The sequence below is a fragment of the Mixophyes fleayi genome, chromosome 1, assembly GCF_038048845.1.
Source record: "Mixophyes fleayi isolate aMixFle1 chromosome 1, aMixFle1.hap1, whole genome shotgun sequence".
Taxonomy (NCBI): domain Eukaryota; kingdom Metazoa; phylum Chordata; class Amphibia; order Anura; family Limnodynastidae; genus Mixophyes; species Mixophyes fleayi.
In genome coordinates this window covers 314,537,198-314,556,250 of record NC_134402.1, presented here as the reverse complement: position 1 = coordinate 314,556,250, position 19,053 = coordinate 314,537,198, and the positions used below count along the sequence as shown (strand labels likewise).

The window sequence follows — 19,053 nt, the reverse complement described above, 5'->3', positions numbered from 1 at the left end:
TTCCCTACTCCGACCCAGCTCTCCAGATGCAAGCAAGTGTAAGTGCCAGAATCACGGTAATCTACATAGGTGCATATGTGTGTGGTCAATTTTCTGGGCGTAGTACTTACTCTGCAGCAGTCCCAGACAGCTAAACTCACACATTTTAAAATGTCTTATCAAGTGTTGACATATACAAACAACTAATAGATGCATGGCTTTCAGCAACAGATAAGAAAAATGTAAGGGGATTAAATGATCTGTTGCTGAAAACCTGAGTTTGTTTATGTATGTGTCAATAAAGATAAGAATTGTATATATCAGTGGTTCCCAAACTTTTTCAGTTTGCGACACCCTTAGAGTTTCCATAAGTTTTTCAAGGCACCCCTCCAAAATAATTATCGAGCTGTCCCATTTTATAAGTAAACAAAAAGTACCACAAAAAGAGAGCGCAAAGCATGGAATATAAATATGTACATAAATAATTAATTTATTAGACTAATATGTATGAAATTCACATTAAAGGTGCTCATAGATATATAAAATCTCATATAACATAGATCTGGAGAATGTCCTCAATATTGTCCTCGGTACGGTCCCAATATGTATTTTTAGGAACCAAGTATAGATCCAAATGTCAATATTGTAGAAACAACATCCAGAGAAATAAGCAGATATTTAAACACTTGAGATAGAGTACTGATTAGAGTAATCCTTTCCTTGGCTTGAGAGATATATGCACTTAAGCTGATCGAAAGAGCACCCTTAGGTGCAGACAGCACAAATCAGCAGTATTGGGTAGGGAATACTTATCTCTTTAATATGCCTGTAAACATCGGAAGCACGGTCAGTCAGTCTCACTGTAGCGATCCACAAAAGATTATTATTCTCCTCGTTGATAGTGTTCAGTTGTGAACTAAACCCCAGGGTTAATTGTAAGGAGCTTCAACAGACTGGTAAACAAATCCTCTAACGCGTTTCTCGGCAATAAGCCGTTTCATCAAAGGTATAGGTCCTTTGGATCTATAGGACATGTGGATCTATACTTGGTTCCTAAAAATACACATTGGGACCGTACGAGGACAATATTGAGGACATTCTCCAGATCTATGTTATATGAGATTTTATTTACCTATGAGCCCTTTTTATGTGCAATTTGTTACATATTAGTCTAATAAATTATTTCTATACATATTTATATCCTATGATTTGCACTCTCTTTTTGTGGTACTTTTTGTTTACTTTCTTAGCAGGTCCAGATCCTGCTTTAAGAGAGCTGCAGCATAGAGACATTTAACAAGGGTCCTACAGTGCCTATACATTGTTAATTTCCGTTTTAGAAGTAGTTGGGTCAAAATAACGTAATAAGTATTTAGGTCAGGACAGAAATACTTAGTAAGTTGTTTGCAAAAATAATACACATAAATCCAAGGTAAAAGAATATTTTTATAGATTTTTTTCAATTATATTTCTGCCAAAGAATAATTTACAGCTAATATTCAAAATAAGATCAAACTAATTAAAACAACAACATGTACAAAAATCATCACACTGTGCCCCTTCACCTTTCCACTGTGCCCCTTCATCCATACACTGTGTGCCCCTTCATCTTCACACTCTGTGCCCCTTCATCCTCACACTCTGTGCCCCTTCATCCACACACTCTGTGCCCTCCTGCATCCACACACTTTGTGCCCTCCTGCATCCACACACTCTGTGCCCCCCTGGCATCCACACAATTTGTGCCCTCCTGCATCCACACACTCTGTGCCCTCCTTCATCCACACACTCTGTGTCCTCCTACATCCACACACTCTGTGTCCTCCTGCATCCGTACACTCTGTGCCCTCCTGCACCCACACACTCTGTGCCCTCCTGCACCCACACACTCTGTGCCCTCCTTCATCCACACACTCTGTGCCCTCCTTCATCCACACACTCTGTGCTCTCCTTCATCCACACTCTGTGTCCTCCTTCATCCATACTCTGCCTCTCTTCATCCTCACTCTGCGCCTCTTCATCCTCACTCTGCCCCCTCCTTCATTCTTTTGCCCCTCCATTGCTGTTTCCCTATCACCATTTCCCCTCCGTTTCTTTACTTACCAATCTTGGTCTTCTTTCTTCTATTTCTTCTGTCTTTTCTTCTGTCTTCTTACTAAACCAGCGGCGGCCGGGACCCAGCATCCTCCTCTCTCCTGCCACGAGGAGGGAAGAGGGATGCTCAGACCTTGGCATCATCGGATTGGTAAGTTTTCTTTTTGTCCTAGCCACGGCACCCCTGTGACAGTGCCGCGGCAACCCTGGGAGCCACGGCGCACACTTTGGGAACCGCTGTATAGTATATATGAAAAAGGTTCCAACTAAAACGTCTCTACTGATTACAGAGAATCAATGTATTTTTGTTTTGTAACAAATGACCACAGTCATCTTGCACTTGAGTTTTCATTTAATTAAATTTCATTATATAGTGCTAGAGCACAATATTATACAGTTAAATATGAGCCTTGTGACCAAGGGGTCTGTTTATGAAACAGAGAAAAGTCCTAAATCCAAAAACAGGTCTTTTGCCAGAGATACAGCTTCTCCCTATTTAGTAAAGATTAATGTTGACAGACATTATGTCCTGGTGTCGCTGGAGGTAGTTATAGCCAGTCTCCAGTGAAGCTTCCCTATGTCCTTCTATCATTATTGACATCTTAGAATGGCGATAGCAGAGCTGGTGCTCAAGAAAAAGCTGCTTTATTAGTTAAATAAATATTTTTTAAAAATGTTTTATGTTAAAATAAATATATTTTTCCAATTACTTATTTTATTTATATATTCTTTAAAATGAAATTTATTGAAAGTGCCTGATCATGCATGTGCAGAGGCTCCCTGTGCTGGTTAACGAAGCTTCTCTCAGTTGCCCCAGCAAAGCTTGCAATTAGTGGAACACGCCCTTACTGTACTCGTTAGAAGCCCCTTCCCTCCACTAAGTGCACACAGCGTATTTTACGCTATGCAACCTGGCATACACCCAACTCTGCATATGGATTTAGATATACATTTTTTGTGGGCGTGCACAGTAAAAATTTGCACATTTTACACTAAGTAAACTCAGCGTGAGACCCACTGTTTGCAGGCTGAAAAGACAGCAACTTCTTTTATTGCATTGTGCCTGTTATAAAAGTACTTATACTTTTTCTCTGTCATTGAGTCCAATATTTCACCCTCTGTAGTGAGAAATTTTTCTCCCGATTTGCAATGTAACACAAACACTCATACAGTATATACACACCGATCAGCAACAACATTAAAACCACTGATAAGTGAAGTATATACCATTGATTATCTCATTACAATGGCACATGGGATGAATTAGGCAGCAAGTGAACAGTCAGTTCTTGAAGTTGATGTGTTGGAAGCAAGAAAGAAAGATCTGAGCGACTTTGACAAGGGCCAAACTGTGATGGCTAGATGACTGTGTCAGAGCATCTCCAAATAAGCAGGCATTGTGGGATGTTCCCAGTATGCATTGGTTAGAACCTATCAAAAGTGGTAAAAAGGGCAACCGGTGAACCAGCGTCAGGGTCATGGTCTTCCAAGGCTCACTGATGTGCATGGGGAGCGAAGATTATTTCGCCTGGTCCAATCCCACAGAAGTGCTACTGTAGCGCAAATTGCTGAAAAAGGTAATGCTGGATATGATAAGTGTCAGAGCACACAGTGCATCACAGCTTACTATGCATGGGACTGCTTAGCGGGCAGATCGTCCAGAGTGCCCACGCTGACCCCTGTCCACCACCGAAAGTGCCTACAATGGGTACTTGAGAACCAGAACTGAACCATGGAGCAATGGAAGAAGGTCCTGGGTTGATAATTCACCACTTAGTTGTAATGAGCGTGGTGCTCCTTGTATCGGTTCCCTGTTAGCATCAAACAGTACATGGAAATTGACAAAAGTTCTGTTTTGCTAGCTACAGTACTTAGATCTCTATGTAACTATAACAGCTTTACTGTCAGTCTTTTAGAAGGCTCTGTATTATACAACAGCAATCATTCAGCCCCATTTTCATATTGTAACAGCGATTTCATCAGAGCAATAGAAAAACCTGTTATTGAACATGAGCATATAGGCACATCCTATTCAGAGCCTCCCCTATTCCATGTAAACAATGCACATGCATCTGGCTGTCCACATGATGTAAAAGAACATTCATCAGACCAAGCCACCTTCTTCAATTGCTCCATGGTTCAGTTTTGGTGCTCACATGCCCATTGTAGGGGCTTTTGGCGGTAGACAGCGGTCAGCATGGGCACTCTGACTGGTCTGCATTTAAGCACATTATTGTCAAGTCTTTTGTATGGTGGGGACATTTCTGGCCTCCCAGGTTAGTCTCCAGGCCCAGTGCCAACAGTCTTTTAAATTTTACCTTCTCTTAACCGCCCAGCACCATTTTCCCACAAAACAGTCTTACCAGATGTTACTGAAGTGCACTGTCGTAAATCTAAGCGGAGCTGTGGTGCAACCAGTAGTTCCTCTGCCATCAGCTACCTCTCCACCAACTTGTCAGCTGTCTGAGGTTCCCTGTGGCTCACCCACTTGCACAAAACCATGGGCAGAGACCTAAAATAGTGGTCCATTTCACTTCTTTCCACCATCTGTGGACTGGTTAATGTCTTGGCCTGTAACCATTTCTTGGTCAGGTGGATAAGGTCATGCATTTGTGAGCGAGGAGGTTTGTCCATGGAGTAAACCGAGCGGAGCACTCTTTGCACTCGAACCAACAGCGTATCTCTCAAGCAAGTCAGGAATTCAGTTTTTAGTTTCTTGTAGTCCTGACCACCTGCAGTGCTTAAATTAAAGAAGGCTTTTTGAGGTTCTCCTGCAAGAACAAGTGCCAACAGGCCGGTCCACTGTTCTTTATGCCAACTCTCACGCTCTGCAGTTCTCTCAAAGGTGGTCAGATATGCCTTCAGGTTGTCAGCCATAGTCATTTTTTGAAGATAGCGACTATGGAACTTGAGCTAGTCACTGAGTTGGGGGGACATATTTTTAGCCACTGCGGCCATCTGTCGTACCACCACAATCAAGACTTTGTGGTCTTTCCGCTGTTGCCTGTGGTTTTCATTGATGGCCAATTGCTCCAACCTGGTAGCTTCCTGTTGATCCAATGTAGCCTGTAGCAAGACCTTAACTTTGTCTTCCATGTTTTCTGGTTTTACCGGCAACTTTTTAGCCGTTTTTACCCAGGACATGTATCCGTACTGTTCTCCAAAAAGGAGGGTCTGGCCCTTTAAACTGTAATAGTTTCCACAATTGTGCTGACCAAACTAAACTTGGACTTGCCTTTGGACATGTGGACCTGGAACTCCCAGCATGTGTCACTCTGTTAAAAGTCTCTGTAGCGTATAACTTTTGCAACTTTGCTTTTCAAGGACACTTAGACCTGCTTCCTGCAGGTTTGTCAAGGCTGCTGCTGCTCTCAATATGTGCAGATCTCATGCTCACATTCTCCATCAAGTTGTAACCGGGTTAGGGGAACAGGAGCCATCTCCTAGGCTAGATGGTAGTGTACAGCAGCCGAGAAGTCGCACAAGTCCAAGGTTTTGGTACAACTGTACTCAGCCAGTTTTATTAAGCAGAAAAAAAATTAAAAAAAATTCAATATAAACACTTGCTTGTCTAGCACTAACTAAACACATGTTGTTCCTACCTATCAAACTAAACAAAAACATAAGAGGTTCCAGCACACATATTTTATTCACAACCAATATCAGGCTTTCTCTTAGTATCAGGCTTTCTATTTTAGAAACTCTGCAGTCCCTTCTCCCAGACAGAGCAGAGACTGAGACTGATTTGACATCCTTTTAAACACAGATCACAGGTGCAACCATCAATCAGTCTGCAGTACTGGGAGATTAGAAGACCCAGACTGGGCCTTGTAATAGAGCCCACTCTTCTCTCTCCATTTACACCCCAGGGACCCTTACCAGCTATTACCTAAAGCTGAACTATGATTTTTATGAACCTGATGTTAGTCCGCATTCTTAATTTGTTTCTAGGCTGCATAGTGACATCAAAAGATGACTTGAGCAGCCCTATCAAATGAATGAACTATGGGGCCAACTGCAGTGCTGTGTTATACTGACAGTGGATGGGGCTAGCCCTTGGAGCCCACAGCGTTGGCTCCATTTACCTGATTATAGGAGGTGAATGGGCCAGGTGCGTGGACCAATAGCTTCCTGGTATGCACAGTCTCGCCATCCTAGGCTGCACTCAAAGTGGCAGCTTTTTCTTGGGAAACACCCACTGGGGAATCAAGACTGTGCATGAAACACAAAGAAGCCAATCAGGCTGTTAAAGGAGCTTACAGCCCTCAGCCATTCATTCTTTATGGATCGTGCTAGACAAAAATTTCTTTGAATGTTCTCCACAGGCTACTGTGCATGTGTGCAAATTGTATTTCCTTCATGCAGCAGCTGTGTAAATAATACTGCAGCATTGTCTACAATACATACCTACCAACATCTAGTTTTATCCTATTGAGATAATGGGACATGGCTGCTCCATATTATGTCCCTGGGGGTGCAGTCACTGCATTTTTGAGGTATGCCTAGAGATTTAGAAGCCCTAGACCATCTCCAAACTCCCTAAATTAAATGTAGAAATACTGCACGCACCAGCGGCAGTGTGCCCAATCAGGGCCGTATCTAGGGCTGTGCAATAGGGGCAACAGCCCAGAGTACAACGCCGAAGGGGGAAAAGCGGAATTTTTCTTCTCACCCCGGGCGCTAAAATTTTAACTTATGGCTCTTTGCTCCACATCCAGTCCTGCAGTAACAGTTGTGTTTCATGGCATTCAGTGAGTTGTACAGTTGGGAGGTCTGTACAACACACTGTTACAAAACACAATTGTTTTCTGTACTTGTGATTAGTGCCATTAGTTTTCTTTGACCTACACAGGCAATTCTTTGTGATCTTAGCCAGTGTATTTTTTTAATACACACTGACTTGTCATTAACGCCACTAGATATATAGGTGGACAAGTACCCAGACAATACATTGTATTTTTCGGTACTTGTTATTACCACTATTACCTATCCAGGTGTACAATAAACAGAAAATGAGTACCTTTATTTTTATATGTGAAAAACGGGCTATTTTGTGGCAGCATCTGAAAGAGAGTCTATGCTTGTGCATGGCCAAGAAGCATGTACACAAACCCTTCAGCCATCCCGTACAGCAAGAAAAGAGAATATGTCAGAGAAAAGGTGCATTAGTGTGTTCACAACAACCTCATGTTAGTGGTAATAAACTTAACAATGACATTCAGAAAACTGTCCCCAAAAATTCCTCCAATCCCTATGCTATAAGACTGTCACTTTGTACCACCCATTTCTATTTCTTTGGATTAGTGCATTTCCAGGTACACCCCACTCAACGTAATAAAAAGCTTCAAACGCACACAAAACCCCTGACTCTCATGATTAACATAAGTCGCAAATGAGGCTAAAATGAGCATTATTTTAAGGTAAAAATGGAAATGTTGTGTTTAATGAGAAAGGTGGTTAGAAAGTGGCACGAGGTTGGACTTTGATGTGATGTTTACCTTTTTACATAGTGCACTTCAGATTTCTCCGCATGCTGGCAGACCTACAGCGGACTCACTTCTAGTTTGTGGAGGTGCATTGAAAGACAATAAAGTAGACGTGCCCATTGAAGTTTGCTGGGTGGTCCAGTTAGTTGTACTGATGCTAAATTAAAGCGGTTTGCAGTGAGCATCCCGATTGGAAATTAAATTCATATTTTTTTATGGGTTAGCCTTAATAGCCAGGGACAAAAATTGTTACAGGGTAATAGAAATCCACTGATTCAAACCGAATAATTGAAGTAATTGACAATTTGCTAGTGTAAATAGTAAATCACAAAATTAAGTGAAATTCTTGAATTTTTACATTGAATTTAGGTGAATCAGTGCGCTGAGAGTTTCTTTGGTGTTATATATCTCTAGACTTTTGGGAATCATTAGACACAGTGAATGATATTTAGAACATTTGTTTATTTTTTAAAAAAAGGTGAAAAGTGACATTTTCATCAAAACACAGTGTGCTGTAATGAAGTCAGAAACAGTCACATATATAAAATACTGAATGAGTAATTTCATTTTGCCTTAAAAAACAAGATTCTGATAAGAACTTTTATGAAAAACTTACCAATTAACTAGAGAGAGCCCTTCTACTACTTTTACCAAGCCTGCTTGCAGAATTCACAACACTGAATATTATTATTATTATTAATTTTATTTATAAGGCCTCACAAGATGTCTGTGGGGCCTTACAGGGTATAAACAATAAGACAGTACAAGGTAGAGCAGTACAGTACAATAAACATGTAACACTATAACTCTAGTAACTCTAAACACAGCTAATGAGAAAGGCTGGAAGGGTGAGGGGGAGCGAGGTATATTCAGCACAAGCTGGGAACCTATGCCCAAGAGTGTGGGCGCACCTAACTGGTTAAGAGTCACTGAAAAGGTGCAGAACTGGTGTAATGGGCAGAAAGCCCAAGAAGGAGGTTGTGGGAGTAGCTGGTGAGCACAGTTATAAGTGGTGGGAACAGGAGGTAAGAGAGGACCCTGCTCAAAACAAAATAAAAAAACAAAAGTCACAGGCCTATTACTGTAATACAAATGTACTGAATTCATAGAGGACAAATGGTGGTAATTCTTTCATAAGTGGTCTCCAGAGAGCCTCTTGGTAAGACAGCAAATAATGAGCATGTTTGATGATAAGGTCAGTCAGTTACCTAAAAGTTGTGAAAGATGGTGACAAGAAAAATAGCTTCTTACTCAATTCCTTCTTTCATAACATATCCCAATTGAAATAACCGTTGCCACACAGGAACTGAAAGTATTGTATTGTACACTAGATATACTCACATTTACTGTAGTATATCCGCTGTGTCTTGTAGTGTAGGAAGGTATTCCAGTAATGCGCAAACACTACATACTCCCGTCTCTCTGTGTGTTAACTTGCAATCAGTGACTAACACATTGCTGCTCCCCCCACCCATCCTGCCTTACTAATACAGCACAAGCAACATAAAACTGCTGTCAGCATACCCAAAACTACAGTATTTCTGCAGCCAATAACATTTACTAAACAGCATAACTGGCTGATATGTAGTGGCTATGGCTGCAAAGTTAAATTGCTCTGCCCTGGTGTAGGTTTTCAGACATACATACATTGTTACTGTTTTTTAACATAATTGCGTTACTTGCTAATCATTTACATTTGAAGCACATTTGAATAGAAATAAGCAAAATAGTCAATACTGTCCTGTGAAACACTTGCCCTGTTCCACATTTGGCCACAAAATATTGCCATTTTATTGTAAACTTTGCAAAAGCAAAACTCAAACACAGTATCGCTGGAATTTGTATTGTATTGCCTGTTCCCCGTGGAAACTATTTGCAAGGAATTTCCCAACAGCTCACCTCTACTTAGGAATATTTTGATTCAGGCTTACAGTACCCTCTAGTGGTCACTGAATAATGTGCAGACACAATAAAGTTCAATAATATTTTTTCCTATTAATGGACCTGATTCATTAAGGAAAGTTAAGTAAAAAAATTGAGTAAAAGTAGTCTCCTGGACAAAACCATGTTACAATGCAAGGGGTGAAAATTAGTTTTCTATTTTGCACATAAGTTACATACTGTCTGTTTTATCATGTAGCAGCACGGTGGCTAAGTGGTTAGCACTTCTGCCTCACAGCACTGGGGACATGAGTTCAATTCCCAACCATGGTCTTATCTGTTTGGAGTTTGTATGTTCTCCCTGTGTTTGCGTGGGTTTCCTCCGGGTGCTCCGGTTTCCTCCCACACTCCAAAAACATACTGGTAGGTTAATTGGCTGCTATCAAAATTGACCCTAGTCTGTCTGTCTGTGTGTGTGTGTGTGTTAGGGAATTTAGACTGTAAGCTCCAATGGGGCAGGGACTGATGTAAATGAGTTCTCTGTACAGCGCTGCGGAATCAGTGGCGCTATATAAATAAATGATGATGATGATAGCACACAAATATCAACATTAAATTTCAGTGTAAAAATAAACTATCAAGTATTTGTGTGCTACATGAAAAAACTGACAGTATTTTACTTATGTGCAAAATAGAAAACTAATTTGCACCCCTTGCATTGTAACATGGTTTTGTACAGGAGACAACTTACTCATTTTTCTTACTCAACTTTCCTTAATGAATCAGGCCCAATGTAATGTTTATTTGTTTCCACACCCTCTGGTGGCACTGCTTATGGCAGGCTTTGTAATTCTCCAGCAACAGACTGGTTAAATAGACAAAACTATGCAATCATGGCAGGATTTACTGGAAGTCTTGCTTTTCCATGTTGTCGGCCAAGAGAGGAATGCACAGTAGACAGGTATAGGCAGATATCAAGAGTCAAGGGAAATTATTTCATGCCCCTCCAACAAAAATAGATTAGTCACCAAAACCAGGATACACATCAGCAAACACTAACATTCCATTACTGACACCTCTGTACATGCATCTAATCAGTGTACTATAATAACATTATGTGAAATATTCTAATACTTCTAATACTTCTAACCTTCCACTCACTTCTACATGAGTAATGCACAACATGCATCTGGTACTAGGTACTGCACGTTACTCCTTTACAATGGGGGCTGCTAAACTGGGAGGCTGGGCACAAAAGTGGGTCCCTTTGCTGTTTATAGTAGATACACATGATCCTTTTTTCTAAAATGATTGTATACTAGTAATGAAGTAATTAGCTGCCTAGTTAACTGATTAATTAGCTAATAACAAATTATGCATTGTATTTTAACATTTCCTAAGTTTTTAGTTTTAAAAAAAAGTTTAAGAAGTCCTGATCCACAATAACTCCACCAAAAGAACAGCATTGTAGAATTTTGTGGCTAGTGTTTAATAGGAAGTGCATATTTTCCAAGAACTCAGGCTCAAGTGGGATTTGGATTCACAAGATTATTAACAGACCATTTTAATAGTTTTACTATTTGCTGTCACTCGACAATGAAAAGATGGCACGCACTAACTTATTTGGACTGTATAAGCTTCATATTACATCAGTGTCCTGGTTTGATGTCTAATAAATGTGACTGCCCTGTCATGGTGTATGATCTTCCCCATTATTAATTTATTTCAGTGAGAAAGGAGTCGTTTTTCTGTCACAATGTCACATGATACAAACAATGTTCTAGGGCAGTGTTGGCTAACCTGTGACACTCCAGGTGTTGTGAAACTACAAGTCCCAGCATGCTTTGCCAATATATAGCAGCTTATTTCTGGAAGGGTATGCTGGGACTTGTAGTTTCACAAATAGCTGGAGTGATACTGTACTGTACATCTGTATGTGAAAGAGGAAATGGACATGACTAACACAAGTAACAGGCAACGTTCAATGAATGTGTCACTACTATTTATTTTTCTTTTCTTGCTTATTTCATGTTAGCTTAAACTTAAATTGAATTATTGATAGCGTTTAATAACTTTATTTTGATATAACCCAAAGTATTATTTCACTCTTTTTGTTATGATGAATTATTATTATTCATTATTTTGTCTATGGTAAAATTTGTGGGAAGTCTGTGCACTGTAGTTCTATTAAGAGGTCTCATGGAGTAATTTATTCCATGTCCATTAGTTATGTACCTGGTTACAGTTCACCATTCAAAGGTCCTAATTTGACTCCATTTCTAACCTCAAGGTCTACTGATTCTCCCCGACTCCCAACCCTAACAAGGCCCTTTACAAGATCTCGTTGGGATTTGACCCTTTTTTGGATTTCTGCCACTGTCCCCTCCAGTAGCTTTGCTACAAAGCCGACCCCAAATACTCTAAAGAGGTCTGAAGCCGCAAAGGCGTAGAGTAGAGGGTTGACGCAGGCACTGAAGAAGGCTAAAGCCGTAGCCCCAGCTCTGCTCTTTTTAGCAGCTTTTGCCAGTTTCTCAGATATATTTCCAGAGGTCAGATTGGCAGTCACCTGGATTGCATTGATTATATGGTAGGGAAGCCACAGGATAGCAAATGTCAACAAAATGACAGCAATCAATTTCTCGATCCGTGACTTTTGTCCAAACCGGCTTGATTTCAGCTTCATTAAGACCAGCATATAGCTAAAACATACCATAGGAAAAGGAAGCAAGAAAGCCACTAATGTCTCAAAGGAGTAGTGGAAAATAGCCTCTCCGCGGCTGGCATGGCAAGGCTCACAGATCTTGACATTCATCTCTCGGTTTTCAATCACCTCTCTGAAGGCAAATGCTGGAATGGCCAAGGCACTTGCTAGGAGCCATATAGCTAAGAGGACTTTTGTTACGACATCCCTTTTACGGAGAGACTGAGCCATATATGGACGGAAGACTGCTAAGAACCGATCCATGCTCATTAAAGCAATAATAAAGATACTTGCATACATGTTAAGGCAGCAGAGGTAATAGGCCACCTTACAGACAACTCTGCCAAATATCCAGTTCTGCTGGGTCAAAAACAGTATAAAAAACGGAGTGAGGAGAAGGACTGTCCCATCAGCCAACGCCAAGTTAAGTATAAGAATGCATGTCACAGATTTCTCCCGGCCTTTCATTTTCCATAAGACACTCCAGATAATGAAAGCATTCCCGGGTAAACCCAAGGAGGCGGCCAGACCCAGGAATATTACACCAGAGATGCGGGAAACCTGGGAACTCAGGACAGTATCATTCCCGTAATTGTTGACACAGTTGTTCATTTTTGAAACAGCTTCACCTAAATGGGGAAGACGATAAAAAAGGTAAAATCATAAAGTTTGTACCACAGCAAAAGAGCCAGGGAGGCCAAATGGGGCCGTTTAGCAAGATTTACAATATGTTTATAGCAGAATCATAAATGCAGCAGTGTTATAGAAGAGCAGCAGGTAGAAATGTTACTTCTTTGACCTTACATGGGACACGTAACTATACATCACAAATCAAGGCAGACTGTTGAGGGCAGTGGCAGTTTATAATAGGTGGATTGAGGAGGGTAGTAAAAGACACAGAGCAGTAATGAAGCCAGTTTGTCTCCATTTATTCTCCGTGGTGCAAGAGATAAAAAAGTAGTTACGTGGTATAATAAATGATATGATTGCTCAAAGCTAACTGTTGAAAATATACATGTATGTATCTAGTTAAGCTGCATTTTAGGTTATAATGCCAGCTGGTATATTGTGTACAATATCAGCAGATATATATAATAAATCCATTTTTTTTCCTATATACGATTCTATGATAGCATTTGCATTTATCTAATATAAGTGTCAGCGCAGCCAGACTCTTTTTTCTTATGTATCTGTGTAGGATATTATTACCAAACAGAACTAATCATTTACTTCCTCTTTATGTTTTTTTAACTTTCTGGATAATGGACTTCCGAATAAATGATCCCATGCCTGTACATACAGACTATCTAAACGTGTATATAAAATGCATGCAATGCAAATCTAACAGAGTAATGTACATTTTTTTAAAAATCTTTTCAATTATAACAGCTGATATAAAACATAGTTCATATTAAACATAGATTATGTAACAGTGACTGAAGTGGGGGTGTATACCGTGTTAGGCCATGCCGCCACTTCTCCTACTGCCTTTATTGTCAACCTATCAAATTCCAATCTATTACATTCCCATTACATTTTTCCTACTGCAACTTCTAAATTTCCACTCTGACCACAGAGTTGTAACACAAAAGTCATAAACAAAGTATTATAACAAAAAATACAAAAATAATTAAAAAATGTATAGAACCCCATGGCGAACTACTGGGGTTGTGAAAGGAAAGAGAGCACATGTAAATTTTTGGTTGCATAACCGTTCAATATAAGTTAGGTGATAGAGGGCTGCTGGTTTTTTTTTGGCTAGGCAAAGGAGAGTTGGTAGTCATGGTGCCTCTGTAACGGTGAATACAAATAAAAATTGGGACTGGGTAGACTGGAGGGTAAGGATGGCAGGCAGATATAATGATATTGGTAGAACTCCATGATTGTCAACATGCTTCCAAGGGTCATCAGAAACTTCGAATTTAAAATGTTATGTAATGAGCCAGGATTAAATGTCAGTACATTCTCAGGCATCACATTCATGCCTTTCCTGAGTCATTTTAAATAAATAACTTTGTCCATCAGCAAGGCAAACTTTGGGAATGATGAATGACATCATGTCTTGTTCCTTGGAAGGCATGCAGCATGAATATATTACATTAAGGATGAATGCACCAAGTTTCCATAAAAGGCTTTAATTAGCTTCCATGATGGACAAGCAAACCAAATGTAATTAATGCTATTTGTAAGTAATCCCAGGGAATCCAATGGTTCTCTGGACCCTATTTATGAAATATTGGATACAGACCGCTAATCATTTTGGTTTGGCATTGATGTATGTATAAGGTCCTTCAGGACACTCCTACTTTCTGTCTCTGTAGACACCTCAGCTAACTAGAAGTGAGCCTAGGTTTGCAGGCAGGAAAGATATCTAAAGATGTGAATTTTGAAAAAGTGTAAGGGGTAGTATATTTACTAAACGGCAAGTTTGAAAAACTGGAGATGTTGGTTATAGCAAACTATAGCAATCAGATTCTAGCTATCATTTATTTAGTACAGTCTACAAAGTGACAGCTAGAATCTGATTGGTTGCTGTAGGCAACATCTCCACTTTTTCAAACCCGCAGTTTAGTAAATATACCCCTAAATGTCACTTTAAAGTCTAACATCCTACCTCTTTAAAACCACCACTGTCACTTAAATGTTTATGGTTTGCTCATAAAAGACTGCTCAGTTCAGCCACAATTACAGCTCAAATAAATCAGTAGAATGAGGAAAAATTAGGGTTGTTTTAATTACATGTAGCATTTCAGTGTTTGAAGCTTTTTGAAAATTGCTATGCACCATTCTACAAGGCAAGAAATCACTCCCAATAAATAGTACTTTTTTTCCTTCATCTAGTTTCAGTAATCTCCCTCTGGAAAATGAAATCTTACTGAATTTTTACTAATCCGCAATGCTAAGAGTACCTGTGCACCTACTATATACTAAATAAAGAACGCCCCCTCCTCACATTGGTCAAGCATCTCTGCTAATGCCTCCATCTTCCTCTGCAAAACTGTGCAGCTTGGCGGAGATCTAGCTGTACCTGCACAAACCGAGACCTGTGACATCACCAAACAGGATTTTACACGCACTTCTGCCATTTTGTGAACTGCAAATGTCCTTTTCTGTGTCTAATTGATAAAATAGTGTAATGGTGCAGGAACCCAATCTATAATAATATACCTTTTCAAAAAATAATGCTCTCTTTCATAACAAATGATTCATAAATAAATGAAACAGGACTAAAATTTTGTTTTGCCCCATAAGCTTTAAACTCACTATATTTACAACTAGATTTATTGTTTTTTTCACTTTTATTTATGTGCATGTCAAATCTTAGGCATGAACTTTACCTTGTTTCTATTACTGCACGTAAGTCTGCTTGTATATATCACCATTTACTGTTATTCCATTATTTGCCCTCTCTTTCCCATAATGCATTTGTCTCTTTATAGACCTTTGTTGTCAATCGTATTAAAATGTGATGAACATGTTACAATATAATATCTTATAAATGTGGTTTAGTTGCAAGGGATGACCAAAAATATATCAGACAACTGGCAAAGAGGCAGAACACACACCTTGAATTTGCTCATAGCTTGCGCAGAATTGAAACATAAAACTATGTTTAGCATATACACCATCTATACAAGGCACAATTAAGCAAAATATATTTATTCAGTTACAGTCTCTCTAGAGTGGTAACTACTGTAGAATGTTAATAGGATTTGGTCAATAACATTAAAGCTTATATTAGTAAACCAGTGTGGTTCAGAACTTTGCATAATAATTTGAGGGGCATAATAAAGGATGCTCTATTGGCTGCAAATTAGAATTAAGATAAAGGATGCATAGGATTTATAGTGGATGGAATATATACATGTGTCACTATGTTGCTGATGGTCTACATTCACTTAGCAATATACCACACTATATGGAACTACCTTTTTTTAAAAACAATATTGGAAACAGTGGTCTATAGTCTTAGTCTATAGTCTTCTGTCATCCCTTCTTTGAAGACATCAGAAGATGTCTCAGGGCTGAGGTGAAACTTATATTGACAAAGTTTTCTCAGGGGGTAATCTCGCAAGTAACATGGAGATGATCCCAATTGGAATGGCAAGATTTCAGTAAGCAATGAGATGGTAAATGGTGAAATGCTAAATGCTCGGATAAAAAATGCTTTAATGCTTTTTGAGGCATAGGTTTTGGGTAATAGAAGTACAAATTACTTGAAAAGCAACATTAGTTCTTCATTAATGTCATTAGAGATAAACCTTGAAAAAATTTAAAGGAAAATTTCTTTGGAGCTGCCATTTTATTAGGCACATCTATGGTTCCCAGTTCTAAATCACCTATCATGGATAAAAAACAAAGGCATTATGCTTCTCTATTCCCTATCGATCAACTTTGCTTCTATCATTAACTGTCTGGATTGTTTTAAAAGGGAAGAAATCCTGTATACATTGAACTATTCCCACCATTGAAACACATTATAGCATGTTAAGTCCCTATGTATAAAATGATTCTGCAATAATACATCTGTTTAACACCCTTTTCTGTGTGAAAAAGCAATGTACAGTTCATTACTTATTTGATTTTAAATTTTTTTTTATAGTAGTTGAGCTACAGGTTGTCTAAGCCCATCCTTTCAGTAATGTCATGGGGTCATGGGAAGATGCAGAAGTTGACATTCAATGTGGCCCCCATGGTTTATTGTTCTGCACCCCTAACCCAGCACTAGAAGTGGGTTGACAGGGCTCTCAGCTCTAGATCTCAACACTTACCAGGTACTAGAGAAGGGTAGGCAGGTGGTTAACTTGCCCTATCATTTGCTGAATTCAAGAAGGACTAGTTGGGCCCAGGCATTAAGCTGTGCCATTTTGGTTTCCTACCACCCATCCTGCTCCCATTGGGAATGGATAAGGCCCCAGCACTAGATTGGCGGTCATTGCTCTGTACTATCCACCTATGCCACCTCTATTTGGGATGGAATGGACCCCTACATGGGCGTGATGGATAATTAATATTTCCCACACTGACACAGGTGGGACCAGTGAGACCCACACCAACAACACGGGAGGGCTAATTTATTAACTATGGTCCTACTCTGCATCAATGGCACCAGGCTGGGGACTATTTTTTTGTGTTTTGAGAACTACCCCTATTTTTTTTCATTTGTTTTGAACTGTGTTTAAAACATACAGTACTTAACATTGCTTCCGAAGCTGGACAGCTGTAACATTGCAGGATAGTGTGCTAGATTTGCTAGGTTTTAATAACAAACACCTTTGCTTGTCATTCATAGCTGCACATTACCCAACACTGCCAGCCAGTGTCCCTAGGCTTTGATTCAGACCTATTAGGACTTTTTTTCAGCTATTTTCTGTTTTTCAGAAAACATAGAGGGAAGAACTAAGATAAAGACAAATAATTGTATCCGTTCTACCTAAGGTTTACCAAATCCAACAAACATTTTTAGATAAGTGAGGTACATTTTTTTAACTGGACAGTTAAAACTGTGTAAGCTACACCAGATACATGTAAGCAAATTTTTCTCAGGTGAAGAAACACACCCATCATAAGCCTAAAGCAAGTGTGAAGGGGGGTGATGTATCGCCAGTATAACTCTGGGTATTAGAAGGGTGGTTGATACTTTTGAAAGATTTTGGAAAAAAGACATAAAATGTTTTACCTTTCAGCCAGTGTTATTTTGGAATTGCAGAAGTGAAGATGAATGACTGGTCTTCAGTACTTTGAAGTTTGAATACAGATCACTTACTGTACCAATAAATATTATGTATGGGCCATTTTCCACCCATATGTGCAATGTTACAGATAAGCTCTGCCACATTTCCAGCATTTTAGCATTTGTAATAAGACATTTTGCTTCTGATGCAGTTGAGCATGTAATATAAGTTACATTTCCAGTGGACCCTGATGCATTACAAGTACCATTGTGACATTATTTCTGGACATGCTTATATTTGTGGCATTTGAAATGTTCCTCTTTCATACATTTTACCTTATGATGCCAGAGAGCATTGATAGATTGTGGGAATAGTATTCCATACACAGAATAAGAGGAATGTACAAGTGATCTATAGGGGAAAACAAGAGCATTTCCAGGGACAGCAATTTTCGAGGGATTAACGTTAAAATCCTGACGCATGAAAGTTCTAGACAGTTGACAGCAATTACTGTATATCTATAATGTGAGGGATACAGAGGTGTGAATGTACAAGCTGCAAACATACATTCAGTATAATCTGTCTGGAGAGGACGCTGTCACATATATGATGTAACTGCCCAGAGGTATGAGACATTTCTGAGTATTAGACATGTATTTGTCATTCATTCTATCACGCTACTTATTTCCTACTTGTTTTTAAAACCCCTCGACCATCCTTAGCAGCCTATGAATTTTGAATATTCTCAGGTCAGTAATAGGAGCACATAGATACTCACCTGCAGTCTTAGTAGCTTCAGTCTCAGCAGTGTTCAGGGTCTCTTCTTGTGGGACTTCTCTGTCACTGTAATACAGTACAAAAAGAGATAGTCACAAAGGTAAAAGTGCTGCTGGAATTGGATGGAGCCATATGACTAATGAAAATGAAGAAACTTACTTTTTGTGTGTCAGCAGTTTACACAACAGGCTGTCTCAAACTGTTGTCTTTCTTTCTGAGTCTCATCTCATTCCTGCGTATCCTTCTTGGTCTGCTTCCCATGAGTTACTCCCTGTGCCTTGGACCATCCTTCCCACTCTCCAGTTGAGACATGCTGCATAAGAGTCACGCCTAGCTCATGCTTAGACAGCATGGAATGTTTCCACTCGCCTCTCCCTGTCCCCTCAGAGCAGACATCACTGCAAATTCACCCCAGGGTCTCTGAGAGGAGCACTGAAATGTGCAGTTTATTCCCTTACAA

At 39.6% G+C, this 19,053-nt stretch overlaps 2 protein-coding genes across 4 annotated transcripts in view; both read right to left on the bottom strand.

The window, feature by feature from the left end:
- The window catches only part of LOC142158342 (leukotriene B4 receptor 1-like), a 24,134-nt gene extending 15,150 nt beyond the window's left edge, over nucleotides 1-8,984 (bottom strand). The window contains exon 1 of one of the 3 annotated variants that reach the window (XM_075212229.1): nucleotides 8,901-8,984. The gene's annotated coding sequence lies outside the window, so the exon portion shown is untranslated. Of the gene's footprint in view, nucleotides 1-2,082; nucleotides 2,105-8,900 lie in introns of those variants that run through there. The other 2 variants (XM_075212246.1, XM_075212237.1) reach the window with 2 other exon arrangements.
- LOC142158334 (leukotriene B4 receptor 2-like) lies at nucleotides 8,004-19,053 on the bottom strand. The gene is made up of 3 exons (XM_075212216.1): nucleotides 18,753-19,053; nucleotides 18,595-18,659; nucleotides 8,004-12,770 (listed from the first exon to the last, which is right to left on the bottom strand). Exon 3 carries the CDS (start codon nucleotides 12,751-12,753, stop codon nucleotides 11,680-11,682), a length of 1,074 nt encoding a protein of 357 aa, XP_075068317.1. The 5' UTR covers nucleotides 12,754-12,770; nucleotides 18,595-18,659; nucleotides 18,753-19,053; the 3' UTR covers nucleotides 8,004-11,679.